At 32.9% G+C, this 23,960-nt stretch overlaps 2 protein-coding genes across 5 annotated transcripts; one reads left to right on the top strand and one right to left on the bottom strand.

Moving 5' to 3' along the window:
• Window positions 1–1,124: 1,124 nt before the first annotated feature.
• LOC123893894 (metal tolerance protein 10-like) lies at window positions 1,125–5,820 on the bottom strand. 3 transcript variants are annotated; one of them, XM_045943719.1, is made up of 6 exons: window positions 5,341–5,820; window positions 3,770–3,882; window positions 3,127–3,372; window positions 2,926–3,006; window positions 2,582–2,812; window positions 1,125–1,656 (listed from the first exon to the last, which is right to left on the bottom strand). In XM_045943719.1, the coding sequence occupies exons 1-6, from the start codon at window positions 5,504–5,506 to the stop codon at window positions 1,312–1,314; spliced, it is 1,182 nt and encodes a 393-aa protein (XP_045799675.1). In that variant the 5' UTR covers window positions 5,507–5,820; the 3' UTR covers window positions 1,125–1,311. The 3 variants fall into 3 exon arrangements, with proteins under 3 accessions (XP_045799675.1, XP_045799676.1, XP_045799677.1); XM_045943720.1 differs by lacking the exon at window positions 5,341–5,820 and adding an exon at window positions 4,334–4,352; XM_045943721.1 differs by lacking the exon at window positions 5,341–5,820 and adding an exon at window positions 4,191–4,267.
• Window positions 5,821–13,355: 7,535 nt separating this feature from the next.
• Window positions 13,356–22,258, top strand: LOC123893899 (DCN1-like protein 2). 2 transcript variants are annotated; one of them, XM_045943728.1, is made up of 11 exons: window positions 13,356–13,530; window positions 13,880–13,941; window positions 14,351–14,487; window positions 18,425–18,483; window positions 20,144–20,167; window positions 20,356–20,438; window positions 20,520–20,584; window positions 20,727–20,776; window positions 21,422–21,523; window positions 21,642–21,701; window positions 21,827–22,258. In XM_045943728.1, exons 1-11 carry the CDS (start codon window positions 13,528–13,530, stop codon window positions 21,956–21,958), a joined length of 777 nt encoding a protein of 258 aa, XP_045799684.1. In that variant the 5' UTR covers window positions 13,356–13,527; the 3' UTR covers window positions 21,959–22,258. The 2 variants fall into 2 exon arrangements, with proteins under 2 accessions (XP_045799684.1, XP_045799685.1); XM_045943729.1 differs by lacking the exons at window positions 13,356–13,530; window positions 13,880–13,941 and having other exon boundaries at window positions 14,379–14,500.
• The last annotated feature ends 1,702 nt before the right edge of the window (window positions 22,259–23,960 follow it).

Below are 23,960 nucleotides of genomic sequence, written 5' to 3' on the forward strand. Positions count from 1 at the left end.
ATAAATATTTATATCATCATATTGCAATAAAATTTATTTTTTTCATCAAATAAAAAAAATTAAAAAATTAAATAAAAAAGCCTTTCTCTCCATCCCCTGCAGACCAGACAGGAAAAAACAAAAAAAAATCATTTGTCAATAGCGACAGTCAGAACGTCGCTACCGTTGGTCAATGGCGACGTTGGGAGTGTCGCTATTCCCTCTCCCTACTGCAGCGTCAGTTTGTGTCCCCTGAGGGGGTATTACGGGAAATAAGTTTGAAAGAGGGTATTACGGGAAATAAGAAGGGTCTAGGGGTATATTTTGAGAAAAAAGATCTTATAAGTTTACTAATCTAGTAACTCCAAATTACTAAAATTGCTTTTTTTTAGAACCGAAAGATTAAGTCAATTTTTTTATCATTATTTTTTTATCTTAGGAATATACATAAGTGATTCAGTACATCTCAAGAAATTTTTTGAAAAAGTTCCTCAAATACTTGAATAGTTATGAAAATACAAACAATGCCACAAAAAGCTTCCTCTGCCGAATTGAAGCACATAATCATCTCCAAAAATCTTGGTCAGAGCGGGCATATGCCAAACGTGAATACCCCCTTAAGCAACAGGAAGAACACCTAATAAAGAAACTCAATCAAAAGTGAAAAAATTACCGCGACTTCTATCTTTTTCAACATAATCGTCACGTAGTAGTACACCAGTTAACAAACTACTAAAATAAAGTTTTACATTAAGAACAACACCACACATTTATTTATAACACTCCAAGACATGAGTTTTCACAATGTAATCCTTGAGAAGCAAACATTGAGTCTATTTGAAATGACTAATTTAAATTTATCCATTGTCAAAAACATTTGCCATATTTTTTCAACTTATTTTCACAAGCTGTCTAACATAACTTATAAAAATAGTTCAATAGCATATATAAAAGCGGTCCCCGTAAACTTAACTCAGTTGGTAGAGACAAGATATATGTGTAAGAGCTGAAGTTCGAATCCCAAACACTTCATTTGTTCACCTTTAAGATGAATTTTCTAGCCATTAAACTACTTGAAAAAAAAATTCTACTTTACTTTATCTCTTTTAATTTACAATTAGTTTTGGATTATATCTACAACATGATTTTTGTCTCAATCAAATCTTATTTATGTCTTTCACATCACATATAGATTAAAGACAGTAATTATTATCAGATGTATCAACAACTATAACCATATCGATAAACCAAAAGCTGTTACTTGTCTTGAAACAAAAACTATCATGAAAAAACAAAAGCTGTTAAAAGAAACTCTCTTCCATTCCAACATCATCATACTGATGTCTTATGCTCAGGTCTATGAGTGAACTCAAAATCAATATGAACAAAAGCTCTTTCAACTTCTGGAAGTTGTTCTAGCTTTTCTTGAAGTGTTTCACCAATGTTGTGTGCTTGGTTTAGAAACATGTCTTCTGGCAAAACAATGTCAACTTCCACAAAGTAATGTGCACCAAATGTGTATGCTCTAACTGTGTCAATGTGTTTGATTTGTTCATGGTGGTTCCATATAAGGTATGTTAACTTTGCCAAGAAATCGGGTGGTGCTGTTCTTCCGATGAGTGACCAAACATTCTCAATCACTGTCTTTGTCCATGTGTTGATTGTATATAATGCAATCTGCAATACAAAATCAGGATAATATCATAATCATTGTTAGTATACATTAATCACGGAGTTAATTGGTATAAGTAACTAGCAAACAATCATAAAAAAAAGGTGGCTCAATGCACGAGGCTCCGACAAAGTGGACTCAAGTGTGTAGGATTGTTCGTGGTTCATTTAGAAAGGAAACTCAACCGATACAACAGTTCAGAAAAATGGAACCAAACTGTTAACTGTTTGTCCGGAACCAGTCTGGTACAAAAGACTCAGTGCACAAGTTCTGTCCGTTACAACAGTTCGATAAAACTGAACTGAACCGTTAACTGTTCGTCCCGAACTGGTCTGGTATAAAGCTTCGGTGCACCAGTTCTGTGGTTCTGAACTGCGCTGAAATTACCTTCACAAAAATTGAACTGTACTTTTTGAAACGAATTGATTCATTGTGAACCGAACTATACCAAATTGCTACTTTTATCTAATAATTAAGATAGATGGAAAAAAATAAAAAAACTGAATCACAAACAGAATTGTGACGGATAATTCACACACTGAACTGAGCCGAACAGGTTGGGTTCAATTTGTGAACTATCAGTCATAGTTTGATTTGTTATTTGTGTGGTCCAGATCAGTTTAACGGTTCATATCGGTTTTTAGTTGTTTTCAAAAGTCCTGGAAAGATGCACGCAGCTTATCGCCACAAATAGAGACTATTTCTAGGATCTGAACCAGCGACTTCCAGGTCACATGGCAAGAACCTCACAATTGCACTGAGGCTCGGCCTCTAAAAAGAAAACAACCACATGATGCAAAAAACTCCTTCGATATTTTTATGTGGAGTTATACGAAAATTATTAATGGAAATACTAATTATTGAACATGTTAACTAAATCAGAAAACGAAAGAAAAATGAGAAGGAAATATGATGTAGTTATAAACTTACAACAATAGCTCCTGTTGGATCAATCCACCAGTAATACTTGACAGCTAGAACAGCAGCAGCTAATCCGACAGAATTAGTAATGACATCGAATAAATGATCTTGTGCATATGCTTTGATGATTTCATTTTTAAATCTTCGACAGTATACCATAAGAATGAATTTCACTACAGTCACGGATACCATAATCCCGATCATCCAATTCACCTTTACTGGATCCATTTCAGGCTTAGCCTGTAAGGAAAAAGAATGATACTCAGAAATTTTAAACACTGCTACATGTGACAAAACCAATTAAACTCAAATTTTAACAAGTAACGAAAACAAAAGTTGATATGTGTAATTACCTTTGCAATAATTTGCCGACCGGACTCGATCAAAATCTGTAAGCCCAAGGTTGCCATCACGGATGCAAAAACAATGATACCCTGCAATAGAAACCAATTAGTATTTGTATTTCACTCTCAGAATATTATGAAACTATTGCATTTACTAAAATTTTAAAGGACTTGTAAATTGTTTTGCGACTAAAATCTAAATTGTGTTACCACTGGTTGCATGCGTTTCTTTCCAATCGGATAGTGATAACGGTTTGGCTTTCTCATGGCATGAGAAGTAAACCACAATATGAAACCCGACAAAAGGTCCAAAAGAGAATCTAGTGTTGATGCAATGACTGCTAATGATCTGCTCTCAATTGACGCGAAAACCTTTGCAGCAAACAGCACTAAGTTACATGCATTTGAGATATGAACTGCCATCCTCTCGCTCTTTGCAAGTTGCTTCATTTCGTCCTGAGAAACATAATACAATTTGGTTTAGTAAACTGTAAAACTCTTATGGATTCAAATCAATTATTCATCTACTACGTGTTTGAACCGATCAGGTTCGATTGAAAATTTTTCACTGATATTATTATTATTACTATCACCAAAACTAGTTACATGCACCTCCTTTTATCACAAATTATCAGTGTTAATTGCAAATCACGGAAAATAGCAGTTTGTTCAAATTCTTGTATGCTACAGGCCTATAGCGCTGCTATAAGTATAACCACTATTTGACAACACTTTGTACTAAATAGCGTATTACAAAACAACGGTGATTTGTTCAAATTCCGCTACACTATAATCGCTATTTGACAACATTGCAAATTAGAAGTAAATCATATTGATGTATAGAAAAATCAACCTCGGTGAGACCTCCAGGGTAAAAACCAGTTTCATGCATAGCCTCCATTTCATTAAAACCTTCAAGAAGTCTCTCCTGTTTCTTGTAATACTCCGCCACCTTGCGTTGCTTCCCTGAAACACAAGTTGTGTATGTAAGTAACGAAGCCACAAGCCATAACATAATCCAAAACTTTCTAAGAAAAAAACCAAACAGCTTTACAAACTAGAATGCGTTTGATTTCAGTTAAAAGTAACTTGAACAATAAATTTAAGTGTAAAAGTCACGTTTAAAGTCAAAAACTACATAACGCTTCAATCGACATCTCTGCCAAACATGTTAAAATTAATTTTGTCCAAAATCACTTTTGACTCTTCCAACAAGTAAAACCAAATACACACTTAAACTAAAAGCAAACTTTTTAATTGTGGCAATCTTTTACCAATTTCTCAAGTCAACTAATAACCAGAAATTTCAAAATTTTCAAATCAACAACCTACTAAAAAATATATATATTAAAATGTAAACATTATTAAATGTGAACAAGTAATGGAAGTGGCACACAACTTATGCAAAGCACTTAACATGAAAATTTACTTTATCCTTTAAAATAGTATTATAAAGGATACAACCAAAAAATGATCTGTAAAGAAATTAAGGGAAGGAAGATTCATGTCTAATTAAGATTTTATTGTATATAAAAGGACTAAAAGTATAAGTGATTTTGACAAGAAAAGATTAATGTGTGTGATTGAGTAATGGAGTATATTCAGAAACAGTATCAACAACTTGCAAGTATAAACGTATGATCATTATCAATATCAATATCAATCATAATCTACTTTTGATATCATAATTAAATAATAATGATGATAGCACTATGTGTAAATCGATGAATATCCACCATAAAAAAGCTCTTCCTTTACATATAAAGATTCCACTATTGTTACAATATGACAACACAAATAGATTAACATTATCATAATCTTACCTTTTTATGTTTGCAAAATTCAACTAAATCACCACAAAAAAAACAGGGAATTTAAAAGTTTTTACATACAAGAAAGTTTTTTTTAAAATAAACTTAAATAGGATGAAGAAAAAATAGTTTGCTAGATTTGCAAAATTCAACACAAACATAACATAATCAAAGAAAACCAAATACACTCATTATATACGAAGCAAACACACACATGAACACTAATACATTGACACAGATAATAATTTAAAAAATAACATGTAATTATAAGTGTCGATGTTCTGTCAATATTGGACACTGACGCATGTCATACACCAGACCACCCATAATCCGAGTGTTCATGGTTCATATTATTAAAAAAAATGGAAACTTTAAACATAAAAGTTAATAAAAAAGGAAAAAAAGGATGAACAATGGCTTTTTGCAGAATTCAACAGCAACACATACATAACATAATCAAATAAAACTAAACATACCCATTACACAAAATTGAAACTTTATTCAATCAATGCAAGAGAAACTTGAAAAGAGTGAAAAACAACATCATGGGTCAGTTCACACAATTCAACACAAAAAAAAAACATAACCTTTATAACATTTAAGAATGACTCACTAGGCTTACGAAGAAGACCATTAAAACTAAACGAAGATTTGTTTTGATGATCAACAACATTATTTTGTCTTGGTAGATGAAACTCTTTGACATTGAGTCTCCAAGAACCATTTGAAACTTCTTGATCAATAAAAGGTTCAGTTCTGCCGCCACCACTTTCAGCCATGTTTTCTGTTTTTGTGTTCTTTTCTGAAAATTCTGAAATATCAAGGTGGTTTTCTTAGTGTTATGTGTTGTTTTTGTGTTGTGTGTTGGTTTTTTTGTTATGATTTGATCAACATAGTTACCTATATATAAGGAGAGAGTACACGTATGATGGTGAAACTAAGATGAACACGTGGCAAATAGTGAGAGTTGTGGTCATTAAAAATTACAAAATAATAAATTTTTAAATTTAAAAATACTGTAGATAGAGTTTATGTTGATGAGGATAACTAGATTGTAGGTGATTTATTTGTGGACACTGTGCTTGATGCTTTTTCTTTTCTTTATTTGAGGATAACTACTAGTATATAACAATTTAGAACAAAAAGTTTTTCGTTTTAAACTCTTGTTAGGTTTTGTTTTAATCTCTTGTTAGTTGTTAGGCTTTTTATTTTGTTGATAATAGTTTTTTTTGACAAACTTTTGTTGATAATAGTTAGTTGTTAGGTTTATTTGAATCTTTTCATGTGTTCTTGTTATTTGAAAAGATCATTGGGTTTGTTATTTCTTCTTGGGGTGGGGGTAAGAAAACGAGTTTGATTTTATTATATTTTTTTCTTTCTCTAGTTAACGATTGATTATTATTATTTTTGTTTATGACGCTCTAGTTTCTAGGAGAAAGGGGTCTTAGTAGTTCAGAGTTCGGCCGTGAGGTAAATAAAGTATGACCAAAAAATTATTCCACCCAGAAATCGAACCCAATAAGAGTTCAATATAGATGCATTAATTAACCGTGTAAAATATTTTTTAAATATCAAACTCGTCCCCCTCTTATTTTCTTCTTCAATTTAGATGACATGTCACCTTATTAAATGACATGACTCATCCATTATGATGATGTGGCAGCCATATAAAAAAATTACTCTCTCTGTACCATAATATATGTCACTTTAGGGGGAAAATTTGTACCACAATATATGTCACTTTATATTATCAATGAAACATTTAATGCTATTTTTCATATTATACCATTAACCATTTATTACTCTCTCTTCTTTCAATTTTTCAATTTATTCTTTTCATATCATAAATGAAGGACAATTTTGTAAATCAACTCATAATCTCTCTTTTCCATACAACATTAATTACCTTTTTTTTAACCAACATTAATTACCTTTCTTAATATTAGGGGTGGCAAAACGGGTCAGGCCCGCCGGACCGACCCATTTGACCCACCATTTTTGGCGGGCCGGGCTGAGGTTTTCGGCTCGCTACCTTAAGGCGGCCCGCCCCCGCCTAATCCGCCTAAAAAACGGGGCGGGGCGGGTTAGCCCGCGGGCTTTTAAATTTTTTTTAATATTTTTTTACTTTTATTGAAAATAGTGTGGTGCTTGCTCTAGGAGCGGTTCTTGACCCAAGGATAAAGCTTTCTACTTTGGAATTTTGTTACTCAAAAGTTGATCCACTTACTTCTAAATGTAAAATGGAAGAAGTTAAGAAGAAGTTGTACGGTCTCTTTGAGAATTATTCTTCCATTCCTAATTCATCTACCACAACTTCCACAAGCATTACATCTTCCGCTACTTCGTCTACCCACAAATTGACTTCCAGCTTGTTTGCTTGTTTTAAATGGGAATTATCACTTGCTAGTATTTATCCTTTTATCTTATATTGTAATGAATTATTTATTAACTTAGTTGATGTTTCTATTAGTTTAATTAAGGGTAATTGTAAGTATTAGTTTAATTAAGGGTAATTATAAGTGCTAGTATTTTTTTTAACATCAACTAGGAGGTAAGAATTATGAATTTATAATTCAAATAGTTAATAAAAAAAAAAAAGTATTTGGCGGGCCGGCCCGCCAACCCGCCAACTCGCCAATAAACGGGCGGGCTTGAGTTGTTGAACCCGGACACCTAAGTTTCCCCGCCCCGCCCTGCTTTTGGGCGGGCTTAAACGGGGCGGGCCTAAACGGGGCAGGCATGCCCACTTTGCCACCCCTACTTAATATGTGTAAAAGTGTCAAAACGACATATATTGTGATGCGGAGGGAGTATTTCTTAAATATGACATAAAAAATATAATTAACAAATAAGTATAAACACATTAATTAAAATATTGAAATAAGAATAATTGGAATTGGGGATTAGGGTTCTTTAGCATGTGTCATCCCCATCTTATTCTCCATTTTAGATTTTTAAGAATTCTTTGTTCGTCTTCTGTGGAAGGCCTTTCTAATGGATCTTTAAACAGACACTTCACACATATCTCCATCATTGCCTTCAATGATTGACTCAAACATGCCTTGCAAATTGCCGGATCAACAATGCTCTCCCTATCATCTAAGTCACTATTTAATCAATGGATATGAAATTTACACAATAATAGAGTTTGCTGCTAATTTTTTATTTTTTTTAAAGAAAGTATGTTTTCTTCTAATGAATCACTGTTTGTTTCGAGGTTAGGAATAATATTTCGGGGAATATATGACTTGGAATAAATATACCCATGTTTGTTACAAATTTGACATGAAATTATTCCTCGGTATGAAGTTTCCTTGAAATAAAATAACTTTTAATAACTTCTCTTATTCCTATGATTTTTCCTGAAAAAGGGAATGTATTTTAAATAACTTCCAATAACTTCTCTTTTACCCACTTTTATCAATAATTCATAGAAATGTAGTTAATATGAACCAAACATGTTTTTTTTAAAATACCTAGGAATAAAATTTCCATTATTATTTTATGCGAATATGATTTATGGGAGTAAAATTAACAACCTTAAAACAAACGCCCAGTTGAGTTAAATGAAAACTTCCTTTTGATTTAATGATTACTACATACGAAGAACCCCTAAATCTCTAATTCCATTGATTCTTATTTCAACATTTTAATTAATGTTTTTTTTCCTACTTATTTTTTAATTATTTATAATGAAAATAGCATGTCATATTTAAGAAATTTTAAAAAAATTATGTGGCTGCCAGATCATTATAATGGGTGAGTCATGTCATTTAATGAGGTGACGTGTCATCGAAATTGAAGAAGAAAATAAGAGGGGGACAAAAAGTTTGAAATTTTAAAAATATAGGGACTATAATTGCGAAAAATAAAATAGGTGGATCAAAATTACAGATTTAATAAAATAGAGCGAGCAAAAATGCATTTAAGTCTAATAATCAATCTCAAAATGAATTCAATTTTTTAGTTTCATTGATATGCACCGACGGTGTAAAATAGTTTGACACGATCATCCAATAAACAACCGTCATTTTCCCATGTTATATCAAGAAAGTGAAGTGATGTGACAGAAAACATGATTTATATTGGTTGACAGTATAAAATTATTTTACACCTTAAGTGCATATTAATTAAATCCTTCAACTTTAATTTTTATAAAATCTTTAAAAGTAATCTCTACTTCATTGAATGTCAACAATCATTATTTTTTTAGACAAAATTACACTAGAAGCCTTGTATATGTAGATGACATCATTGTGGCCACCCAAAGTGGATATCTCATTGCTTCTAAATTAAAAGCATGCTGAAAAACACTTCAAGTTGAAGGTTCGTGATGATTTAAAATACTAGATGGGCTTGGAAATTGCAAAGTTTGAGAAAGACATTAACCTTTGTTTCACTACTGCAAAACGACTTTTGTTCCTATGGACCCATGTACTTCAAGGCCTGATCTAGCTTATCGGTCAATAAACTTGGCCAATATTCCCTATAAGAAAACAGCCAATTTGCGACTGTTCCGGAAGGGTTTAGCGGCGATTTCCAACTGCTGCAACCCTACATAGCGACGGTTTCAGAAAGGACGCAGTTCTTGGCGTCGACAACACCTAATCAGTAGCGGACCTGGGGTGGGCTGAGGTGGGCCACGGCCCACCCCCACCCCAAAACAATAATTTTAGTTTTTTATATATGTAGAGTATTAATTTAAATATATTATTAATGACTTTAAATCACTTAGTATACATATTTGTACAAATATTAATGTAAATATTAATTTAGAGTTTATTATTGATGATTATAACTTTATAAGTAACTCGGTACACATATTAGGTTCAAGTATTAATGTAAATATTAGTTCATAATTAATTGAATTTATAGTATTAGATAAAATTAACGATTGAACTAACATATATAAATATGAAATGACATAAAAAAAAAATATGTTTAATTAATATTTAAGTTTTTAAGTCCCATATTTTCACATTTGTTCCAATTTTAGTCCTTTCTCAATTTTTTTTTCTTTTTTTTTCCGTAAAAATAGCGAATTTTAATGCCAAAAATTATGAATTTTGGTCTCAAATTTGATATTTCATCTTTATAGATTCAATGTTGGAGACAATAAATCACCTTTATGACCAAAAATCACAATTTTTAGAGTAAAAATATTGTGACGGAACCAAAATTTATTTGACTAAATTGTAACATATGAAAATAGAGGGACCAAAAAAATTAATTTGACTATTTTTCGGCCCACCCACAATATTTTTTCTGATTCCGCCACTACACCTAATTGCGACAGATATTCAAACTGTCGCAAATTCGTTGCAAAATATGTAGCGTCGGTTCCAAAATTGTTGTGGGTTAAACAACTACTTAATGCATTTGAAATAACAATCGATGGAATTGTGGTATTCGTAAAACAGCAAGACTAGACAGAACAAAACAAGATAATACAGGACAAGACAAAACTGTATCGGAGAGAGATTGAGCGATAATATTTTTATATTCGAAAATAAAATGAGTATTTTTCATATTTTTTATAGTTGTACTGTGGACAAAAAGTTGTCCTATGATTCAGTGAGAGACAAAAATTCTTATTTTTGGCCTTTCTCTTGCTACCTAATTTATCCAGTCTCATAACCAATTTCAAATCAAACAGAGTATAACAAAAATTGTTCAGTCCAATCGCTCATTTTCAGCCGATCAAACACATAGCGATAGTTAGCAACAATTCAAATGACAAATAATCCAACATGCAATGAAAGTTCCAATCACATGGACATTGACTACCACTTCATTAGAGAACATGTCCAACCGAAGTTTCTCAATCTCACTTATGTCTTTTATCGACAAAAATTCTTTTGATTAATTAGCAAGTGGTTAGTTAGTTTATTGTGGCGACCACTATATAGTTAGTGTAATTGCACTCATTTTGTACTTAGTGTTTGTTTTCACCCAACAATGAGAAGAAAAAAAAAATGAAAGATATATATGGGAAAGTGTTTTTTTTTTTTGGTACACATGGGAAAGTGTTCTATGTGTGAAGAATAAAGAAAATAATTTATTTAAAAATAATATTGGTATAAATAAACATAAGAAATGTGTTATACATTGTGTTGATATAATATTTTGAGTTTAAAAAAAAATTGAGTTAATTTTTTTATTCATTTCTCCTTTTCATTGCTATAATTTTATAAAAAAAAAAACTAAATTGCAGTTTTGGCCCCCATATTTTCTAATTGTGCGATTTTGGTCTCCCTGGTTTCAAATGAGCGAGTTTGATCCCCCACATTTTCTAATTGTGCGATTTTGGTCCCGCTAGTTTAAAACGAGCGATTTTAGTCCCCACATTTGCCCCTTTTTGCATTTTTTTTGTCTCTGTTAACTATTTTGACCAAAAGACTGTTGACATGAAATTTTTTGACACATGTCTAAATTATACCCCACAGTCTATCATTTTTTTTAATTGGACAATCTATATTTTTTTTTTAAAAATGCCATCGTTTTGAGTGATTGCTCTAATCTCTCAATTGTAGAAACTTCGACGAAAGCTCTTTGTGATGCACTGGGTTGAGATACTTAAAATATATTAATTGTTCCTTCCAATTAGATATTTCTAAGTGATTGATCAAAGGTGCAAAAATCTTCAAAGTATCATTTGCAAACCTCTGCTGCTTGACAACGGCAATGCATCTAGCGTCGTCATATTATGTAATTCATCTGCAAATTTAATGAGAACAACTCTTGCACCTGCCATGGCAAGGAACTTTGTATGCAGGCGGCTAGCTTCAATAGACTCAAGTGACCCTTCCTTAGTTTTTTTTTTATAGGTTGTAAAAAAAAATTATGTCGACAATTTTTTTATCAAAATAGTCAACGGGGACAAAAAAATGCAAAAGGGGCAAATGTGGGGACCAAATTCGCTCGTTTGAAATTGAAACTAGGGGGACCAAAATCGCACAATTAAGAAACGTGCGGGACCAAAATCGCTCGTTTGAAACTAGGGGACAAAAATTGCACAATTATGAAATGCGGGGATCAAAACTGCAATTTAGCCTGTTAAAAAATATAAAAAATAATTGTATCTACTAAATATTACATGATTATATTTATATTTCTAAAATTTTTGTTTCGGATAAAATAGAGACGACGAAGAATTTTTTTTTAATTTATATACACTGTCAGTGTAAAGTTAGTTTACACATGCGTCTAATAATATATTGACACATGATGTATTGTATTTATAAACACGAATTTAGTTTATATCAGTGTTGGTGTAAAATTATTTTACACATGCATCCGATAATATATTGACACACACATCATAAAATGTGTTTTAACTTTTAAAATACATGATATGTCATATTCATTAGTGTAAATTAGTGTAAAAAAAACTTTACATCGATAGTGCATAACAACTAAACTGTTATAAACACGACATGTTGCATGATGTAGCAACACCTTATTTGTTGGGTCATGAAGGGTCCGAGGATCATCACATCGAACCTTGAATAACTACACAAGTGAGTTGAACACCATACATTTACCCAAAACATAAAGTATTCAACATCTACTTTTTCATCCGATGTGAAACCCAACTCACACTTAAAATATCAATATCATTAAATGCACGTGTAAAATAAACATATAAATCTAACATCATCCGATGATTTAGAGCTGTCAAAATGGGCTAGCCCGAATGGGCCGGCCCGCCAAGCCCGATTTTTTCCCGGGCTCGGGCCTTGGAAATCTTAGCCCAAAATATTTCGGGGTTTTTTAGCCCGGCCCGATAAAGCCCGACTAAAATATGGGCTAGCCCGAAGGGCCACGGGCGGCCCGCAAGCCCGAAAAAATCAAAATTAAAAATAAATATAAATAATTTGTTTTGGATGATTTGAATTTAGTTCGTAATATAAATTATAAAACACCTCCGCTACTTAAGTAGCGGATGAGTAAAAATAAGGCACCCGAGAAACTCATAAGTAGCGGATAAGTTAAAATAGGGCGCGCGAGAAACTCGTACGTGGCGGTTGAGTAAAAATAGGGCGCGCGAGAAACTCGTAAGTACCGGATGAGTAAAAATAGGCGCGCAAGAAACTTATAAGTAGCGGATGACTAAAAATAGGGCGCACGAGAAAGTCGTAGGTAGCGGATGAGTAAAAATATAGGGCGCGAGAAACTCATAGGTAGAGAATGAGTAACAATAGGGTGCGCGAGAAACTCGTAGGTAGCAGATGAGTAAAATTAGGGCGCGCGAGAAACTCGTAGATAGCGGATGAGTAAAAATAGGACGCGCGAAAATTATTGATCATATTTATAATGTTGAGTTTGAGCACTAAATGTAAAATAAAAAAATAAAAAAATAAACCGGGCGGCCCGACAACCCGTACCGGACCGGGCTCTAATTTTGATAACCCATTTTTTATCCGAACTTTTTAGCCCAATCCAATGAAGCCCGATCGGGCCGCCCCGAATTTGGTGGGCTGCCCGTTTTGACAGCTCGGATGATTCATTCATTCAGTACACAGGCAAACCTAAAGAAACAGACCAAATCCATTGCATGATAAAAAATTCACTTTTCCTAGTTCGTTCTCTATTTATTTACTCCCAAAGGTAAGTAGGGTCCACATTAAACTGTTCCAAAACTATAACCCTTATTATATTTCCCACAGTTCATAATATTCCATTGGGTACCAAATTTCAATTCAACCAAAAGCCCTAATTTTCTTTCTACCTTCGCTCCTTCCTATCGTAGATCTTCACTCCTCACAACTTTTAGGGTTTCTTCCATCTTCCACAAACAATGGTTAGTTCTCTTTACCCTTTCTCTTCGATTCACCTTTTTTTGTTCCTCTTTTCAGCTTTTTTTTGTTTTCACTAAAAAATTGTTCGTCGTTTAATATCTTCAAATTCTTAATCTTACGTTTTGTTGTTGTTGTTGTTGTTGTTTATAATATATGCATAATATGTAAAATTGGGTTACTTGAGTGATGATTGTTTTGTTATTGTTGTTGAATTGAATGACTTGCATGTTGTAACAGTTGATGATGATACTTGAAGTTGGTTTGTTGAATAAATTTGATGATTTATTGGTGATATATTTATGTTATTTTTTGGTAAATTAATTAGTTAATTGTTGTATTTTTTTTTTGCAGCATAAATTGGGGAGAGGTCATCGGGATAAACTCCAGCAGTTCGTAACGATAACCGGAGCTAGGTAATCTCATACATAGTTGTTTGATTTGTTTTGTTTCACGATTTTTAGGTGGACATGTTGATTTATCACTTGCTTATGAAACATAGAATTTACTTCTGTTATATAGAATTTACCCTTTTGGTTTTGTATATGTGGTGTGGGTATTTATTTGTTGATTTGTTGATGGTAGAGAGCGGAGAGAGGGATATTTGTGTTCAATCGTGATTTGAAGGCGTCTGTGTATATTTCTGATCACTGTATCTTCGTCTACTACTTTGGATTCTATGTTGATTTTGATTTTAGTTTGGTTAGCTGATTCATTTAGATTTATTTTCTGTGTGTATGAGTTATACGAATGCTTGTCAATTTCATCCTTAACTTATGATGTCAATTCAATATGATAATTCATAATCTAATTTTGTATTTTCAGCGAGAAAGTAGCAATGCAGGCTCTGAAGGCTAGTGATTGGAATCTTGAAGGAGCGTTTGATTATTTTTATAGCCAGCCTCAGCTTAGAACTTTCACTGATTCTAGACACTTGGAGGAGCTATACAATAGATATAAAGGTTAGAAATGAAGGTGAAAATATTGAGACATCTATGGCTTTTATATTTATAATAGTTGCAAGTAATCAACTTATAACTTCCAAAAATCATAACAGTCAATGGCTTGGGAAACATGGAAAAATGATTGAAAACACAATAATAGTGTTACATGTATAGAGTGGTTGAAAGCCACAGGGTGAATTTTCTTTCAGTTCAGATTATAACCCTTATAGAAAACTTGTAAATTTCACTACATAATGTATTTTTTATTATTTTGAGAGAACATGGGTGCTTTTCATCCCTATCTCAAATATGAAAAAAATCACCATTTGTATGCTTGACAATGGGAGGCTGGTGTGAATCACAAGCAACTCGTCACAAATGCATCACCATATGCATGGTTATTAAGAGTGCGATCTAGATTGTGAGACGATCTCATGTGTTTTTCTCCTCACCGTGTTGGAGCGGTACGAAAATTGTTGGAGAGGCCTGATTTGTGAGAGCGCAGAGGAAAATCATGGAATCGTGGGAACAACACTTTCACACATGCTGACCCGAGCGGTTTTTGAACCAGAACAACTTGCACCTTTACAACCCAATTTGGCACGTTTGTTTCGGAAGTCGACCTGTTTTTCATCGCAAAGAGGGACACAGCACTTTTTTTTTGGACACGGTGCTTCTCAATTAGGGAAATTAGAATTGAATGCACAATTATTATATTTCAATAGAAAATCATTACTTACCTAACGAATCGGTGGGATTTAATGGGATATTACTTCCCAAATTGGGAACTTCTCATCTTTGCAATTATTATTCCGTTGTGGAAATTAATGAAAAATTGTTAGTATAATTTATTTTTAGGTCAAAATCTCATCTTTATGATTAAATCAATAGGAAAATTGTTTTTTTAGGATAATTATGTTAAGGTTTTGTTTTGTTATTCCTATAATTTTGTCTATTTGGTGGGATCCTGAGTTTGACAACCCTGAATGTATTGCTCATTGGTAAGAAAATGTTGCCAAAGGACTTCACTGAAAAGATAACTTGCATAACATTTGAAGGTTTGTGGAGAGGGTAGAAGAAAAGCCAATCAGGGGTGGTTGAGGCCTATGTTGTCAATCTCAAATAGTGGCCTGTAGCGCCGAACCCCAAAAATGTTAGTGGTATAGTGGATAATTGGATGACCACTATTGTGAAGACTAAGAAACCATGTACAAAGTTCTTAGCTCAACCTTACAAAACTGGTTTTTTTTAAGGTGAGGATTAACTCTACTACTTTTGAACCCATGTTCAAATCGCGTCTCATATCTTTTGTGAGACTCTTAACACACCCCCAACACTATTGGGCATGGTTTGTGGATATACATGGTGGGTGTCCTGATAGTAGAAACCTGATAGCAGGTGGCCCAATAAATCTCGGAGGAGACTCTAATACCATCTTAGAATTAAGAGTTAGGCCTAAATCAATGCTACAAAATTGGCTTTTTAGGGTGAGTATGGACTCTACTTATAAGGGAGTGTATCCGGTGAGAACTGATAATTATTGTGAGAAATGAGAACTATTAATAATAACCATAAGATTTAATTGACGTATCAGATTAAAATTCTCTCACTCACTTAAAACATCATGTGATTCTACTTTTGCAAATTAAAAAATCTTTCTATATATAATATTTCCTAATTTATTTATATAATCTTTCTTAATTTATTAATGCATCTCCTCCAAAACTTACCACTCTTTTATTGAGTACCTCCAAAACCTACCCAGGGCTCTTATTCTAATAAATTTTTGTCAGTATTTAAAAACGTATCTTGAATTTTTTCAGTATAATGTTACTTAGGAGTTAGGAGTTGTTCTGTGTTTTTTTTCCACTTGTTGGGTTCGCAGCCAGCCTTTGTGTTGTGCTCATGTCACTTAGGCTTAGTTTGTTGCTGCTACCTGTTTCATCTTTCTTTTATAGTGCCCTTTGTACATCTTGTGCTATGTGCATTTTTTATCCAATAAAATTTGATTGCTTAAAAAAATAATTGCAAACCGGAAAAGAAATTTTATTGTTGACATACAGGGCCGGTCCCGAGTATTTGGAGGCCCTGTTTGAAAATTATTAATAGATCTTTAATAATTTTTTTTTTTAATTTTTAAAAGTGATTCTCTATTTGAATCGTAAATAACATAAAAAATAGTCATCATAGTAAATAACATCTAAAAGCGACATATTTTAATCAATACATTAAAATACATCTTCAATCTAATATCATTATCAACTTACGGTTCCTTCAGAAAAAATACTTTCTTGAAATGTTAGTTTCTTTTTTTACGATCAACTGCAAGTTACTTATAAAATTAAGAGTGTGTCTATTAATTTTTTTTTAGTACTAAAATATTTTTAGTAGTAATAAAGTCATTATTTTTTTTTACATATATAAATTTTTTAATAGACCGATATAAATAATTTGAGGCCCCTAAATATTTGAGGCCCTGTGCGATGGCTCACCTTGCACACCCACTTGGCCGGCCCTGTTGACATAGAGTTTGAAATTGAAATATTAAAAATTTGATAATTCCATCTAAATGCGTTAATTGACAGAGAAGGAGGTATTGCCTGGGTAGGTTTTGGAGGTACTCACTAAAAAAGTGGTAAGTTTTGGAGGAGCTGCATTAATAAATTATGAAAGATTATAGAAATAAATTAGGAAAGATTATATAATAGAAATATTTTTTAATTTTCAAAAATATAATCACACGAGGTTTTAAGTAAGTGAGAGAATTTTAATACGTCAATTAAATCTTATGGTTATTATTAATAGTTCTCATTTCTCACAATAATCAGTTCTCACCGGATACACTCCCCTACTTATAAACTCATTTTCAGGCCATTTCACATCCAATGTGAGACTCTTAACATTGACACTTTTCCCACCAAAGAATAATCTGGTGGTAACTTTTTTCCTACTGAAGAACAATCCGGTGAGTCTTTTCCCTATTGCCGCTACTCTCTAATGCGCTTTGCGAGCCTATGGCGTAGCAGTAGAGGGTTGCGCTGCCATGCTACACCGCTATAGCTCGCTATTGATAACATAGGTTGAGGCCAAACATCATCTTGAATTGCCTGGGCCAAATTGCATCCAAGGAAACCCCACAAGACGGAACTCATACCGTACGTACCATTCTTGCTTGGTTGATTTGCGGTGGTGAATACCACAAAAACGTGTTGGCGGAAAAATAGTGGAAAGTATTTTAATTTTTTATTGCATTTCAATTAACTCTTGATTTTGATGAAAGTAGTGTAGATGGTGGACAATGATCTGAAACATAGCAGTAGTAATTCACTCAAATATATATTTTAATATTTAATATTAACGTACCCGTACCTTCATTTTTTAAAATTTGCTGTATTTTGAACCCGTAACTATGCATCATAGCTGACAAGAAGAAAATAATTGTAGAAAATACAACAAAGTATTAGATTCTAGGAAAGAATAAAAAATTACAATTGTGATTATGCATTTTTTTAAAACAATAGTTTAAGCACTAACCGTTATTTATACTCGTTCTAGATATATACACTAATTACAAATTTTAAACAAGAAATATGGAAATCATTACTTAAGAGATAAAATATGATATTTTAAATTACTCTAATCTAAGAAACAACCCAAAATATTGAGATATATAGTTCATATTTTGTAATCTGAAATTTCTCTTATTGAGCATATGAGATGTGAAAGATATATTAGATTCAAATCGTGTAACTTTTGCATGTGAATTTACACTGAAGATGTTGATCAATGTCCCCCATTTTTTGGGCTGAGACGCTTATATGAACTTTATATATTTGCTGCTGCCAGTTGCGTTGCTTATTTTGAGTTATTCTTCAAGCATTGATAAGTCACTATGATTTATTAGATCATTGTACATAATGGCTGCTAATTCTTCACTCCCTTGATTTTCATACAGATAAATACATTGATATGATTTTTGCAGACGGTATCACTCTCCTTTGCAACGATATCCAGGTTACTGTTTCTGAATGCAATTAATTATATTCTTGATTCTTTCATTTGGTATCTCTATAAGTCTTCACATGTAAAATCGTCACAGAAGCTGTTATGTGAACAGTACTTGTAAACAGAAATCTTGAGTTTTTATATTGAAATTGGTATCTCTATAAACCAGAGTGGTAGATAAGAAAGAAGAAAACCTTGGCTTTACACTTGGGTTTCTTAGAGATAGAACTTACGAGATGCTTGACATGTATTGACAGCTTGTCCCTAAAACAAGTTCTTATTTGTTCTCGGATGATTTCTTACCCTAGACTTAGTTGAATCTAGGTGATCAAGTAGTCCAAAACTAGGATGTTAATAGCGGCGCTATAGCGTAGCGTTTTACCACCTCTCTGCTATGCTATAAGGCTGCTTTCCGCTATTTAGAGAAGCGGAAATAGCGGCCGCTATTTGCAGGAAAATAGCGTTTTGGTAGCGGTGGCGTAGCGGTTTGGTAGCGCTATTTGACCGCTTTAGCGTTTTGGAGGGGAAAAAATTGATGAAAATCCTTATTTTGAAAATAAATCATAAGTGAGCGGTTTGGTAGCGCAATGGCACCATCTTCTAGAACTGCTGATAACAGAGGCTTCATTAAGCCTACTGGTGACAACCTTGATATAGGTTGCAAGTGGAATTCTTATAAAGACAGCAGCAAGAAAACAATTATTTGTGATTTTTGTTTTCACCCTTCCAATGGAGGAATAACAAGAGCAAAGAAGCATCAGTTGGGGATATCGGGAGAAATAAAATCATGGAATGTTATTAGTCTTTATTTAGAACCTATTTTGATGGTAAATGACAATATTTAGTATAATTATTAAGTAAGAAAGTCCTTTTAATTTTGGGTATTTTTCTATTTTATGTATGTTGTTGGAATTTATGTTTAATTTGTACATGACCGCTATACCACTATAGCGCTACCCGCTATACCGCAATAGCATTTTTGAGGGTCGGCGCTACACGCCGCTATCCGAGATTAACAACATAGGTCCAAAACTGAAGACCCAATTTGAGTTATAATGAGATTAAAGGATATGATGCGAATACAATGTAATTTGTTAAAGGGATCTGCATATTCCAAGAAGAAAGTGGGTTCTACAGTTGTGTCATTTTTGTTAGGGAATGTTTTAATTGGATAAACATATCTCTGAACATTAAACATATTTCAATGAAAAGAAGCTATATATTAAAATTTTCCATTTAAATAAGTTGGTAAATCATTGAAATCAGGAAAAAAAATACATTACAACTCAAAGAAAATCTACTTCAACATTTGAGAAAATAATAGGTACCTGCCAGTTTATATGAGCTTTTTATGTGTCTGTCAACCTGTTTATTATTTAGCATATACTGTTGTAACTTAGTAACTGAAATTTTCATTATTTATCTTTTATTTTAATTGCATAATATTGACGTCAGACATGATCCTGATTACTGGCATCATGTTCATGCATATTTTGATCATCTCTGTTTCATAGATCTTGTCAAATATTGTCGGTATAAGTTGTTTACATCTTATGGACTTCAGATGTTTTATTCTCTTATTTACGTTTCCAATGTTTGAGCTTTGATTCATTCAGAAGGTTAAGACCATATTAATTCAAAGTGTAATTGATGTTTTTGTCATGTGCAGGTGGATCCTCAAGACATAGTAATGGTATGAACATTTTTTAACATTGTTTCGCTTTTAGATCATGGTTGATTTCATGGTTATTTACTGTTTTTTCCTTTAACATGGTTATATGAATCAAACTTCAGAAAATGTTTGAACAGTTATCCAAGTTACAAATATGTGTGGACCCATAGGAAGGCTTTAGGTAACCGGGGGTGTTTACAATTTTGCAGTTAGTTCTTTCATGGCACATGAAGGCAGGCACTATGTGTGAATTTTCCAAGAAGGAGTTCACTGAAGGCTTACAATCTTTGGGGTATGACTTTTATAGTAACTTTGAAATGAAATGTGTTTCTGTAATGACTGAATCCATATTGAAGGTCTTGTAATATTGCAGGATTGATTCGCTGGATAAGTTCCGTGAAAAGATACCATCTATGCGCTCTGAGCTGAAAGATGAACGTAAGGACAATAGCATTTCAGATTATGGCTGTAAATTATACTTCGTCATACAATTTTTTTTTTATTCATTTATCATTGGAAATTATCTACAACAATTACTGAAGAAGATCTGAAATTATATTTGCTGTTTTTGGTTGTACAGAAAAATTTCGTGAGATATATAACTTTGCTTTTGGCTGGGCAAAAGAGAAGGTATGAATTGACATCTTGTTCTTCCCTTCTATATACGTGGCTTAACTAATTTGCATGGAAGTGATAACCTATTGGTCATAACCTAATTTAAGAATTGATAACCTATTTCTGGGCAAAAGAAGTTACAAATTTTCAGGTGTCTCAACGTTTGAAATTACTTTGATATCCTTATAATGTCTTGATATTATGTTAGTGTATTTTGAATTATCTATAACATGAATAGTATCTAGAGTATTTGTTAAAATTAATTTTCATTTTACTCAGTACTTAACCTTTTAGTGTTGTGTTATGAAGCATGAACACGGACACCGGACACGACACAGACACCGACACGTCGGCACCGATAATAATTTGAAAAAATGACATAATTCAATGTAATCGTGAGTGTTGGTGTCGTGTCGGTGTCCGACACCGGGACACGCCTAATCCGAGGAGTGTCCGTGCTTCATAGGTGTTGTGTGATTATTGATCATCAATTAGAACTATATGTTAGTCTTTATTCTATCTCTCCTCTCTTTATCTAAAATCCATAATTTCAATAGATTGTATGTATATAAATTATAGTTGGTTTCAATGCTGTATTGATTCAATCACTTTTGTCACCTGTTACCATGCAATATTAATGTGCAAGTCAATTTCTTGCAGGGTCAAAAATCTCTGGCTTTGGATACAGCTATTGGAATGTGGCAATTATTATTTGCCGAGAAGCAGTGGCCACTGGTTGATCATTGGTGCCAATTCCTGCAGGTAATAACTCTAATTATACACCTTTAGTTTTTACTTTGTAAGTTAGAAGCTTTCTTATTAGTATGATAATGCTTGTTTATTTTACTTCAAATTGATAATTTCATTACTACTTACTCAGGCTCGGCATAACAAAGCAATATCTAGGGATACATGGTCTCAACTTTTGGAGTTTGCAAAGGTAAACTAATAATATATTAACCTTTATTTATTCTTTGGTGCTGTTCTGTGTTCAATTATTTTTCTAACAGTAGCGCTATAAATTAACAATGTAAACCACTAATATTGTCATGTTCTTTTATGCAGACTGTTAGCTCAAATTTATCTGATTATGATGCCGAAGGTGCTTGGCCGTATCTTATTGATGAGTTTGTCGATTATCTGAAAGAGAATGGTGTTAACCAACATGGTCAGATCAATGATTCTAGTCTAAATTAATGATACATTGGGTAAAATTATATATAAGAAAATTGATCTCTGGCCTTCTATGATGGACTCCTCATTGTTAAAGGGTGCTTCAATCTAAATATGCAAAATGAAGAGGACTTGGCTGCTAAGTAGCATAATTTTATAGTGAGATTATTTGTGGTACATGAAATTCTGGAATAGTAATGGGAGACTTCTGATACAATGTTGTCTCTTTTAACAATGTATTCCTGTACAATGTCTGGTTAGATAAAATATTTTGAAATTGTCTGGGGAAAATTGCTAGTATATGTGATACCATTTTACTTGGAATTACTAAAAAAAAAAACCCATATATTGGTTCGATATGTTGCTAACATTCCTGGCTATTGTTTTTTTGCTTGATGTTCATTCCAATTTCGAAGCAATGTGTGGGAGTGGAGGAATCACTTATTTTATGTGACACTTGGTTGGTTTAATAATTTCTTTGTTAATTATGAATTCAATAACCTTAACGAAACGATGTGAGTTTTGTTAGTGTAACAGATTGTGATGATAAATCAAAAGTTTGGAGATAGAAAAGGGGAGGATTCCTATACCATAAATTTATGGTTTTTATATATTTTTTTGCACAAAGACGCCCCTGTTTAGATCCCATCTAGAATCACAAGCAAAATATTGATAAAATTACTCACTAATTAACAAGAAATTTTTTCAAAGTAAATGGAGAAAATAAATAATAACAATATAATAAGTTTTTTTACAGTAATCTAGGAAGTACCGGCACCTCTTTGTTTAGGCGTGTCGCGGTGTTTGACAAGTGTCGGTGTCCGACATTTGTATGACACTCGTCCGACAAGTGTCGGATAGCACATATTGGTGTCGAAAAAAGTTCAATTTTTCATTTAGTTTGACACTCTTTTGATCGGTGTCCGACACCTGTAAGACTCTCATATGACACGTGTCGGACAAGTGTCCCAAAAATAATTATTTTTTCTTTGCGTATACTCTCCTTATGCACATATCAGACATATTTACAAGATTAAAGATGTGTAGAAACACCAATATTGATTAATGAGGGATTGAAGACATTACATTTAGATTACGATATTTTTAGTTTTTTCGATCGTAGATGGATAAATAAAGGTAAAATACTATCATATGTTGTTTTAAAACTTTTTTAAAAAAATAACTTGCTCAAATTAAATTTACATGAATATATTTTGATTCTCAATTATATGGTTTCATAAATATGTTGCGGTGTCGGTGTCTTATATTTTTTACATTAGCAGTGTCGCGGTGTCCGTGTCTGTGTCGTGTCGCGGTGTCCGTGTCTGAGTCCATGCTTCATAGACAGTAATACTCCCTCCGTTCCAAAACTTTAGTCATTTTGAAATTTTGTACGGGATTAAGAAATGATAAGTAAAGTCATTTTTACCCTTACTTTATTAAGAAAGAGAAAATATATTTAATTAATGCTTTAACTTTTTTAAGAGTACAAATGGTAAAGTATCACTAGATGTGCATTGATTTCTTAAAAGAACTAAAGTTTTGAAATAAAATTAAAAAGTTAAAAAGACTAAAGATTTGAGATGGAGAGAGTAATATTAATAATAGAACAGCAATTACCTATTATCAATTGCTTTTGTGTAGACCTCTAGTTCTTCCAATTTGCAATACACATCGTACTCACACATACATAACACGTTATTTAAAGCAACTAATAATTATTATTTTTGTTTACGATGGAGCAGGGATCGAACCCGGGACCTAATGTATGTTACCCAAATCTCTCACCACTAGATCAAACCTAGTGACGTAAAGCAACTAATAATTTATAAACATGTTGCCTTTAAACAAATCTATACACCAAAGACCCAAAAGCACATAGATGAGTTGGTGCAGGTCTCTTATAGCTTAACCAAGACCCTGAGTTCGATCCCAGACTTGGGCATGCAGCAGTGTTAAAACTTTTAGGAGAGTTTGACACCTATTTATGTCCCACATGCAAGGCTCGAAAGAATAATCTCTGTAA

This window comes from Trifolium pratense, linkage group LG7 (assembly GCF_020283565.1).
Source record: "Trifolium pratense cultivar HEN17-A07 linkage group LG7, ARS_RC_1.1, whole genome shotgun sequence".
NCBI lineage: Eukaryota > Viridiplantae > Streptophyta > Magnoliopsida > Fabales > Fabaceae > Trifolium > Trifolium pratense.

Coding starts and splice junctions, on each gene's coding strand:
- LOC123893899 (XM_045943728.1), top strand. Junction 20,777..21,421: donor TTGGCTGGGCAAAAGAGAAG/GTATGAATTGAC, acceptor AATTTCTTGCAG/GGTCAAAAATCTCTGGCTTT. Junction 21,702..21,826: donor AACTTTTGGAGTTTGCAAAG/GTAAACTAATAA, acceptor TCTTTTATGCAG/ACTGTTAGCTCAAATTTATC.
- LOC123893894 (XM_045943719.1), bottom strand. CDS start 5,506: ATGGCTGAAAGTGGTGGCGGCAGAACTGAACCTTTTATTGATCAAGAA. Junction 3,883..5,340: donor TGGTCTTCTTCGTAAGCCTA/GTGAGTCATTCT, acceptor CTTGTGTTTCAG/GGAAGCAACGCAAGGTGGCG. Junction 1,657..2,581: donor ATCCAACAGGAGCTATTGTT/GTAAGTTTATAA, acceptor TTTGTATTGCAG/ATTGCATTATATACAATCAA.